Source organism: Diabrotica virgifera, chromosome 7, assembly GCF_917563875.1.
Source record: "Diabrotica virgifera virgifera chromosome 7, PGI_DIABVI_V3a".
Lineage (NCBI taxonomy): Eukaryota > Metazoa > Arthropoda > Insecta > Coleoptera > Chrysomelidae > Diabrotica > Diabrotica virgifera.
The window spans coordinates 137,260,014-137,272,048 of record NC_065449.1 but is presented as its reverse complement, the minus strand read 5'-3'; the positions used below and the strand labels follow the sequence as shown (position 1 = coordinate 137,272,048).

At 33.0% G+C, this 12,035-nt stretch overlaps 1 protein-coding gene across 3 annotated transcripts in view; it reads right to left on the bottom strand.

Moving 5' to 3' along the window:
- The window catches only part of LOC114337779 (dynamin-like 120 kDa protein, mitochondrial), a 231,158-nt gene that overhangs the window by 53,155 nt on the left and 165,968 nt on the right, over positions 1-12,035 (bottom strand). For all 3 annotated transcript variants that reach the window (XM_050656057.1, XM_050656058.1, XM_050656059.1), the window contains one exon: positions 3,398-3,630. In XM_050656057.1, coding sequence (XP_050512014.1) covers positions 3,398-3,630 — 233 coding nt within the window. The remainder of the gene's footprint in view (positions 1-3,397; positions 3,631-12,035) is intronic.

The following is a 12,035-nucleotide window of genomic DNA, read 5'->3' as shown; positions in this document are numbered from 1 at the left end:
AAGCACGAAGTAAGGTTTAGATATCTGAGAATAGATATAACCAGTTACGGAGATGTTGAAGAGGAAGTACGACAACAAAGCTTAAAAGCAAGTAAAGCGGCGGGATCTCTTAATGACACGATCTGGAAGAACAAACATCTAAGATAAGACACAAAAGCAAGAATCTATAAAGCAGCAATTAGACCTATATTAACATACACGGCGGAAACAAGACCTGACACATCTAAAACGAGACGACTACTGGAAACAACAGAGATGAAAATACTCTGACGAATATCAGGGAAAAGTCTGTTGAATAGGAAGAGAAGCGAAAACATAAGAAGATCATGCAATATAGAAGACATAAATAGATGGGTGACAAAACGGAAACAGGAGTGGAACGAACACATTAGTATAATGGCAGAGGATAGGATAGTACGAATAGCACGAGATAAGTCACCAAATAGACGAAGAAGTATTGACAGACCAAGAAAAAGATGGTGCGATAACCTAAACAATTTAGGAGGCTAATATTGAAGAAGAAACAGGCTTTAAAGCCTACATATAAGAAAGAAGAAGAAGGTTATAAAAAAGCTTTGTGTACTAGATTGTATTTTTGGGAGCCTGCGACAATCGAACAAATAATTTAGCAACAATTCAATTGTTAAAAAAAACCAATAAAATCCTTTATAAAAGGTATATATTTAAAATCCCTAAAAAGGGCTACATCACAGAACTAGTTTTCGATTGGTTGACAAATCATCATCAGTGCTTACGTGATCTAACATGCTAACCACCAAAATACAATATTACAAAAATATGTGGGTAACAACCCTTTAAAAGTAATCCGTCAAGGAAACATCGATGAAATATGCTAACTTAAGAATGGATGTTTGAAATATTCCATGTAATACGCCCTAGGTACCATCTGAGCTCTGATTCGACTTGTTCACATGATGACAGTATGGTAGCATCCATGCTTAAGTTCGCATATTTCATCGATGTTTCCTTGACGGATTACTTTTAAAGGGTTTTTACCCACATATTTTTGTAATATTGTATTTTGATGGTTAGCATGTTAGATCACGTAAGCACTGATGATGATTGGTCAACAAATCGAAAACTAGTTCTGTGATGTAGTCCTTTTTAGGAATTTTAAATATATACCTTTTATAATGGATTTTATTGGTTTTTTTTGTATTATATGGTATACAGCCAACTACAGGAAAACTTTTTCCTTGTGGATAATAAAATTGTTAATTAAAAATTTACGGTAGCAATAATAACCACTGTAAAAAGGCGTTATACTGATCTAACGTATTTTACAGAATTGAAATTGGGCTATTTGAGCGTCCTCAGAAATGTTTTAAAGTTATAAACAATTTCTTGTCTTATATACAAATAAATAAAAGTTTGGCTAGTTATTAACCAAGGCAAGAATCAGAACAAAAAAAAAAAAAAGATCTTGGTAACTATTAAATTAAATTAAATTAAGAAAACGGCGTTGAAAAGGACTCGGTAAGATGCTTCTTTTAAAAGAAAAAAGTTGAATTGCGACTGAGTGGTTTCTGAGATACAGCCGGTTAAAGCTGACCAGCATTTGTCATTAAGTTATAAACAATGGGATGGTAATATTTTTTATTTCGGTCCTCTTTCTCAATACAAACTTTCATATCTTCAAGAGATTCCTAACATACATATTATAATCATAAAAACGATCGGTATTACGCTTGAAAAATACCAAAATCAAATAAAAAACTAGGTTAAAGGAAATAGATACGTTAAATAATGTATTTTCTCGACTTCTCATAAAGCAATTTTTTTTCAATATATCAAAAATGCTTTCGTTTTCCTAATAATACATTAATTTATTTGTAGCAAAATACAACTACATATTTCTCCTATGTCGTACACTATTTTTTAGAAAAACTTACCAAACGTGTACCTCTTAACGTTCAAAATACAAATATTCTCATTTGACCGCTGTATAATTATTTAAATAATCTTTGTTTAAACAAATAAAAATTTTTCCTTAAAATTTTTTAGCGGACGGCGAACTAAACGGTTTCATCGGCTCTGATTTTGCTCCAGAAAATATGTGTTTATATTTCCTTGATGAAATACAAACTATTTAATTAAACAAAAATAAAAATAGACGGGTTCGTTCTGATTCAATTCGAGTTCCTTGCCATCATCTGCCACGCGTTTCTAGGTTTACCCGTTATCAAGGAGGCTTTGTAAGAAGACTGAATTGAATCAAAACGCACCGATTGCTTGGTAAATATATTTAAATATATTGCACCAGCGTATGCGTTTAGTGATCTCTAACGAGGGAAGATGAAGTGAGTGTCGATAAAGATTAAAGTAAACTGTATACCCAAGGCATAGCCAAGTCACCGGGAGATGCTAGAAAGCTGTTCCACTAATGCATCAACCAGCAGTTTACCCGTATAAATCTCTATCATAAATTTTTAATTAGTTATTTAATTTTTGCTAAACTTTTTGTTCGACTGTCGCCGGCTTTCAGAAATATAATCTAACTACAAAAAATCTTTTATGTCACTAAGTTATTAAATTATGTATTATAAATAATTACTTCATTAAAATTGTAGTTGAAAGTATAAGAGTTTGTTAGAAAGATCTGGATTTATGATGAAAATTTTCGTCGAAGGAAATCGGGAAAAGATATGTGTGCAGAATTAAATGACGGTGAATTTTTATTTGGGTGTTTTTGGTTTAAGGGGAACGGTGCAAAATGCAAAATTTTGACGCATGTCAAAATTTTCAAAATGTTTTTAATATATTCATTTTTTTCGAATCCTGAGAAAACCAATATATATTTTTGAAAAATTTAAACGCAGAATGAAATATTACATTATTACCGAGGGCCGAACGTCCCTGAAAACTTATATAACGTTTATTTAAATAATATACAGGGTGAAAATAAAAGAGAAAATTTAGTGTGATTTTCAATTGTAAATATTTCATTCAAAAGAAACATTTTATTTATTTTAAGGGACTTTCGTCCCTCGGTAGTAAAGTAGTATTTCATTCTGCGTTAAAATTTTTCAAAAATACTTATTAGTTTTCTTAGGATTCGAAAAAAAAATGAATACATTTAAAATACATAAAATTTTGACATGCGTCAAAATTTTGCATTTTGCTTCGTTCCCCTTAAAGTTAAAATCTTCGGAGTTCCAGAGCAATAATTGAAAAACAAGGAATATGTCGAATCGCTAATTTGTTAATAAAAAAAGCACACTTTCTGCGGACTTTGCATACCGATATTACTAATACATGCAATCTTAAGATTCGATTCCAGCTATAAAATAACTACCAAACAACTTTTCCCAAAAAAGGTTTTTTTTTCGATAGCTTGCCCAGACCATTATTACTGTTGCTCTTTATTTGTACTTACTCTAAGCATTTCGGAAGCTTTACTTTCCCACACATGTCTAACCATTGCCTCATTAACAACTGCTTGTTTAAGTAGATCAAATATATCATCATGATCAGGTGCTTCAGCTGCTTTTTGCAAAAACCTTTCAAATTCAGTTCGGAGAGTCTCCCAACCTGACTGTACCGATTGTGTCGGTAATGCCGTATCTGCCCATTGTCTGAGTTTAATATCAACAGCAGTATTAAAAGTCTCTAAAAAATCGATACATTTTAGAATAAAAGCAAATTTATTGTCAGACAAAATTTGGCAATAATTAATAAAAATAAGCTTTTAGTATTTCTTATTTAATTTGATAATTGTTAAAGTTTTTCTCACCAAGTGATTTAGTGAATATAATTAACTGCATAATTCTAAATAAAAACAAGCAATTGGACTTCGTAAGTCCTACGTTTTTACCCAATGTAACCGAAAATAGAACTGGAAGCCGATATTTGAAATATCGCCGAATAAACTTTGCGTCGATTTTTGAGAAAACTAATTTTGAGTCATTTTTGCCAAACTTCCGGGCACAGCTTTTTAAACGGAAATGACACCAAAACTGGAACTAAATATTCGAGCTCAACTATTCAATACGTAACGGTTGATATATCACATAATATGTACTATTTATGCCACTATAATGTGAAACTTCCGATTACACCTTTTTAACCGGAAGTATATATTTATTATCGTCTATAAGTCCGATGTTAAATTTATTACCTTTAATACCATCCTTGAGTTATAAGTTCTTACTCGACGCCTCATTTGTCATTCTATCAGTTCTAATAACATAGGAGTTATATTCGCGGACCGACAGACGGACGGATACAGACAGGCATGAAACCGGAAGTATATACTTATTCTCGTTTTGCTAAGGCGCGTTGAATAATACATCGCTTGAACTATTTCGGCGACTTTAAAACAGTACTTCCGGTTGCATCCCTAAAACCAGAAGTCCTATGTTCCTACAGCATCAATTTACGTCAGAATTTGAACTTTTTAGATTCTTTAAAAAAATTTTTTGTAGGAATATAGTTTACTGATTGCTCCCAAAAAAGTCTTTGTTATTCAAATGTTACGCTTTTTTTTTCTCCCCTCTCGTAGTGATAAGCACTGTAAAGTCAGTTAGGGTCGTGCATTATCATGTTGCGTCGTCTCATAAAATATCCGTATGTTACACTCAAACTCCGAATTCGGACAATGTCCGAAATTTTTACTCACTTCGCGATGTGAACAACGTGAATTACCCACGTCGCGGAGTGAGCATTTTATTCGGACATTGACCGAAGCGAAATACACAGAACGCGTTGTGGGTAAACGAAAGTACTCAATTGCCGAAATAAACACGTTCACCGGAGATTGAGCAAAACCAGAATACCCATAACCCGACGTGGGTAATCTATTTTACCCACTTTGAAGCTATTTTCTTGTGGCATTTTTATAATCAAGTATATTCAAATGGGAAATAAGCCACAATTTTACCTAAAAATGATTTTATTAACGTTTCGACGCATAAGTCGGGTGTCGTTGTCAAAATACAAAATAATACTAAATAAACAAAAATGTTGTTGCTTAGTAAAAAATTCTTCTAATAATTTATTTAATCTGACTCATTTATATCGGCAATTCAGACACGTATTATACATTTTAAAATAGACGACTTTAAAATGATATTGCCAATATTGATGAGTTGCGTTCCTGGGACGACTTTACTAAAAGATAGTTCATTAGATTACATGAAATCAATCCCAACTCAAGAATATCCGCCATAAAAAATCATAGCATGTGATCTGTCTTTAAAAAGACAACCAAATGCAACGGTGGCAATGAAATTCTCGCGTTAGAGATTCCATAGTAAATATGAAACGTTAATATAATTTAAAAATAAAAACGAAACGTTAATAAAATCATTTTTAGGTAAAATTGTGGCTTATTTCCCATTTGAATATACTTTATTTTACCCACGTCGGGTTGTGGGTATTTGTAATTTACGCAAACGACAAAAAGCTTCCATACACAACCATACCCTACACTAATTCCATAATAACAAGTAAAATAAAATCAAATTTTCAGTAGTAATGGCACGAGAGCTCTAAAATTATCGATTTATATCCCGAGTGACACTTTCGACAGTTTTAATTTCACGACGCGAAGGGGAGTGAAATTATGTCAAAGTGGCACTAGGGCAATAAGTCGATAATAATTTTAGAGATCGAGGATAATTCGCTGAGATTATTTCATGAATAAAACTGTCTTTTTAAATCATTTAACTAATATTTTATTGATATCTTCACCTGAATATTTGCTAAACCTGTTTCTTGATGTTCTCTGTGACAAGTTGTAAAACATGAATTGTCATTAATGTCACTGAATGTTCATTTTTGCGTGGTAACGAAGGGCATCTGAGGTAATGCTTGACGATCGGATATTATCAAAAATTATCGGGTATAATATCACAAGAGAGTGACAATAAATTGAAAATAATGCGACAGCTTTTCGAAAATTTGTTGTCTGGCAATAGACACGAGAGCCCGCAGGGCTCGAGTGGCTATTGCCCAATGACAACAAATTTGAGTAAAAATGAAGCATTATTTTCTTATTTATTCTTACTGTCGTGTGATATTCGTAAGATTATTTTTTAATACGTATATTATGGATATTTTATTAAATGTGACAGTTGTCAAAACTAGGAAACTGGTTGCCATTAAACAGAAACAATCTACTTAAAAAAATTCTATCGGTAATTTTCTACAGTAGATAATTCTCAGTATAATTTTAATCTGATTGGACAGAATTAAGCACGTGATCAAATATCTTCCTATACGATTGGAAGTTAAAATCATCAAAAAATAATCGCTCTAATTTTTATTTCTGTAGGTTTCTATTGGTCAGAATCTCCTATGAATGAAATAATCCTTAAAATTCCATTTATTTTAATTAAAAAAATTAAAGAGTAAAATACAACAAGCACCTATTTTATTATTGAAAATAGAAAAAAATTATTAAAAGTTTTCATACACAGATATACGTCTTTTATATGAGTCTTGCATATTATGCATGATTTTACACATTTGCAAGATTTACCCGAACAGTCCTTCTTGCATCCACATCTGATGAAACCTTGTTTGGACCCGGATGACATCATTGCTTCCACATATACGGACACTGAGCTGTTCATCAGGTACATCGATGTTATTATTAAATTTGTTAGGAGCTGCCTGGAATTGGTTTCTAGAAAACTGCTTGTGTATAACGATACTGCACTAATGTCAATGAAAATAGACAGTATTCGTTGCCAACAGTGAGGATAGTGGGGGTGACATGTCTCGACCTTCACGTCTGAACCGTGAGAAACGGATTTCAGCGTTTGCGCAAACTAGAATTACCTACGTCGGGTTATGGGTATTATGGTTTTGCTCAATCGCCAGTGAACGTGTTTGTTTCGGCAATTGATTACTTTCGCTTACCCACAACACGTTCTGAGTATTTCGCTTCGGCCGACGCGCGACGTCCGAATAAAATGCTCACTGCGCAACGAGGGCAATTCGCGTTGTCCACATCGCGAAGTGAGTAAAAATTTCGGACATTGTCCGAATTCGGAGTTTGAGCGTAATACGTACACGATAAAACACTGTCTGTAGAACCTTTGCCAGGCACCTATGCGCAATCAACTTCCTACTCTCATTAAAGACTAACTCTTTGCAAGCACAAAATGCTTGAAAGATATATCTTTTCATGTCATAAGTCATGCTTCATTAAATGGAAGTTACTCGAAGATACGTGTCTGTGAATTGCCCTCGGCTAGCCATCGCCCAACTCTTACGTTCGAGAAGATAGTCCAGCAGCCTGAAGTCGTATTCTATCTATCCACTCATTTACGTTTATATTTCTTACTTCTTGTTGATCATTTAGAAGAAATCAAAATAACAAAAGGGTGTATGTTTTCAAAAAACTGATAGTGTGTAAAAATTTTATTAAAATTCAGCTAAGTACTTTCAGCATATCAAAATGCCATCATCAGAGCTTTCCTATAAAAAGACTAAGTTAAATGACTTATTCATATCATAAAAAATACAAAGATGTAAAAAACTTACGTCTCATAGGTATACATACCACAAATCAAGAGTAATCGTTGAACAACACATTACAATAATTAAAATTAACTCAGGGCTTAGCCTCGGTCATGGGTAAAAACCCTTAAAATAAATAAATTGTCACGTTAATGTGAGTAAAATACAATGGCTACCATTTTACATTGAACCGTTGTTACTGGCAATTTTGAATTGATGAAGAACGGAAACAGAGTCCGAAGCGACCTCTATATTATTAAATAATAATCAAAAAGTTAGAAAATGACTATGTTGTCATGTGTAGGTTAAAAATGAAGTAAATTGAAGTTAATATAAAATTATTGAAGCTAAATTTTTTAAATTACAATTGTTAAGTTTAATAATTTAAAAAATAAATACATAATTTAAATAATACCTAATTTAAATATTAAAAAAAAATAAAAAAAAATTTAGCTTCAAAAATTTTATATTAACTTCAATTGACTTCATTTTTAACCTACATAATGACAACTTAGTAATTTTCTAACTTTTTGATTATTATTTAATAATATAGAGGTCGCTTCGGACTGTGTTTTCGTTCTTTATCAATTCAAAATTGCCAGTAACAGCTGTTCAATGTAAAATGGTAGCCATTGTATTTTACTCACTATTTATTTTAAGGGTTTTTACCCATGACCAGAGGGTAAGTCCTGGGTTAATTTTAATTATTGTAATGTGTTGTTCAACGATTACTCTTCATTTGAGGTATTTATACCTATGATACGTAAGTTTTTTACACCTTTGTATTTTTTATGAATAACTTATTTAACTTAGTCTTTTTATAGGAAAGCTCTGATGATGTCATTTTGATATGCTGAAAGTACTTAGCTGAATTTTAATGAAGTTTTTACACACTATCAGTTTTTTGAAAACATACACCCGTTTGATATTTTAATTTATACTGGGTTGGGCTAAATAATGGAACCAAGCAAATATCTTTGAAACGAAAAGAACAATCTTTTTGAAACTTTGCATGCACTTACAGTGACGCAAAACGCATCTGTTGCTATACTTTTTGTTACTAGTTCACTTCCGGTTTCACCGGAAATACCCTTAACTTATTTGTTTTAAATGGGACACCCTGTATATTTTTGCAGATTTTGAAAGAACTTATTATTTTTAATTCATACATACCAAATTTGGAAGAAAAAAATAGTTGAAAAGTGTCTGTAGATAATTTTTTGTATTAAAAACAAACGAGTACTACCATCCATACTATAGACTAAAACTATTGTTGTATTTATTTGAATTTAGCATAGTAGGTAACTGTTACTGAACTAATTGACAGAAATAAGTTTTATTCAAAATGGTTCATTTAAGTGAAAGAGATCGCATTGAAATATTAATGATAATCAGTCATGGTGATCGTGTTAGAACTCATGACGAGGTGTGTAATATTTTTAATGAATTGCATCCTGAAAGAAATCCTATATCACGTTCAACGGTTACTAAAACATTGAAACGTTTTAATGCAGCTGGAATAGTCAAAAATTTGCCAAAAACTGGAAGACCACGAACTGCAACGAACGAAGTTATTAAACAAAATATTGCAATTGATTTAGAGGAATCACCTCAAACTTCCACAACAAATTTGGCACTAAACCATGGAATAAGTCAACGTTCTGTAAGGAGAATATTGAAAATGGAAAAATATCATCCGTATAAGATACAATTGGTTCAAGAATTGTCAGATGATGATTTTGACCGACGGCTAGAGTTTTGCAAACGAATGATGGACATTTGTAACAATGACGAACATTTTGCAAGTAATGTAGTGTTTTCCAATGAGGCAACTATTTGCTTAAATGGAACCGTTAACCGCCATAACTGTAGGTATTAGTCGAATGAGAATCCTAGTTGGATTATTGAAGCACATACCCAACATCCACAAAAGTTAAATGTTTGGATGGGAATTGTTCAAAATAGACTAATAGGCCCTTTTTTCATAGACGGAAATTTGAATGGTGACAAGTATTTAAATTTACTAAATAACCAAATTATTCCTGCACTTCAACAGAATGGCCAGTTACCACAAAATTTTTGGTTTCAACAAGATGGAGCGCCTCCTCACTATGATCGACGAGTTAGGGATTTTTTGGATATGAATTTTCCAAATTAATGGATTGGACGTAGAGGATTCCTAGAGTGGACAAATCGTTCTCCCGACCTCAACCCGTTAGAATTTTTTCTTTGGGGTTATCTAAAATCACGGGTTTACGTTAATAGACCAACATGCTTGCAGGATTTGAGACAGAGAATAATTGATGAATGTGATCTAATACGAAGAGAAATTCTGGAAAGAGTGACTCAAGAATTTATTTATAGGCTTGCACGTTTTCAAGAGGTGAATGGCGGGCATTTTCAACATTTGAAATGATTTTTGTTTATTTTTATTATCATTGGTCTAAAGTAAATAAATTAACCTATTTTTTAACTGTAAAGAGATTTATTTCTTGTTTTAATAGTTTTTCTTCCAAACTTGGTATTTATGAATTACAAATAAAAAGTTCTTTTAAAATCTGCAAAAATATACAGGGTGTCCCATTTAAAGTAAATCAGTTAAGGGTATTTCCGGTGAAACCGGAAGTGAACTAGTAACAAAAAGTATAGCAACAGATGCGTTTTGCGTCACTGTACTTGCATGCAAAGTTTCAAAAATATTGTTCTTTTCGTTTCAAAGATATTTGCTTGGTTCCATTCTTTAGCCCAACTCTGTATAGAAGTGTGTACAAGTCATACAGTCTTTTTCCATTTCGAAGAAAAACTTCGGTGATTATTTAGTTTCTCAAAGCACTAGAAACTAGAAAGATCATCTCTAGCTGTCGTAGTCTCGCCCTGAATCAGTATTCGAGTGAGCAGACCAGTCTCTTTGTAAAGCCAGCATACTCATTGTACATTCGAAAGACCTACAAATTCGTGTCACCATTCTTTGCAATGAGCTAACAATGACAACACAACATAAACAATCTAATAATCGTCAATAAAGTCAGAGAAACAAAAAATATGCTGATATTGATTATTATACAGGAATTTTGATGAAGGGCTTTTATATTGTGAAATGCTTATTGAAACCATAACTTTTTTTAAGCAAACGGTAAGTAACCGAAAAAAAATACGAAAAAATATTTATATACCTACACCGGTATTTTAGGCGTCAACGCCCTTCCGGTAGGGATTTTTGGGGGAGTATCACCGAGCCGCAAGCCCTTATCCCTTGCCGTACTGCTCCCTCATAGGCCGATCAGATGCCCGCATATTCCAGTCTAAGCGCCAGATTCATATTTAGAATTTTATACTGACACGTTAGCCTTTTTTGTTTTTCCGATGGCCTGGCTGGGCTTGAACTCACATACCTCACGTCGAAGTGAAGTGCGGGTCAGCCGCTAGTCGCACTGAGCTATCCGATCGACCTACGAAAAAATTTAAAATTTCCAAATTTACAATTAGGGGGGTTCCTAATTTTCTACTCGGCAGTGTATCTCCCGACTCCGGCGGTCTACCTACACATGCTAAATACATGATGTTTTTTAAACGTCTTTGCACCTTATCAATTAGAATTCTACGCACACCATCCAGGATTCAGAAAAATCTGAAAAGAATTGGAAATATAGTGTTTGATAAAATATGTAAATTAAAAAAATAGACCTGCAGCCATCTCCAAAAACGTTTCCGCTTTTTCTAAAAGAAAAATATTTTTTGGAGGTTATACACTCAACCTGCGCCTGCGAGTCTATAAAAAAATAGACATATTCTGTAAAAGCCTCAAATATGCGTGTGAATTTTTTGAAATTCTAAAATTGATTGCGGTTCACAAAAAAAATAACAATAATAACGAAAAATGATGTTTTTGATGCTGGGGAGAGGGGAAGGATGCTACTATAACTTCTGATCTACTCACAATAAAATCCTGGTCCGATTCTAATTTACTCTCTTTTAACGTAGATAAAACAGTAGCATTATGCTATAGAGGAGCTCTTCAACCCTTACCTCTTCATAACAGCCAGATCAGTATCGTTGATTCTGTAAAGTTTCTTGGTATTTTTTTAGAGAGCAACCTTAAATGGTCCCTTAATATCGATGTGTTAAGCAAGAAACTATCCTCTGCTTGCATTGCAATAAGATCTGTTTCGAAGGAAATGAATTTAGACTCTTCCAAAATAACATATTTTTCTTTGTTCGAGTCCCATCTTCGATATGGTCTTCCTTTTTGGGGTTCTGGCACAGCTACCCAATCCGATGTTATTTTTAAATTACAAGAAAGAGCAATAAGATATATGTTTGGCCTCAAAAGAACAACACATTGCAGAAGCTACTTCAAAGATCACAGGATTCTAACACTACCTTCTTTATATATTTTAGAAACTGTTTGCTTAATTCGTAAACATCTACACGTCTTTCCAGCAAGACCTAGACATGACTATTCCACCAGAAATTCTACCTTTGACATCTATTTACCGATCCCGTCCAGTGAGTTAGTAAAGAAATCTATATTATATTCTTCAAAAAAA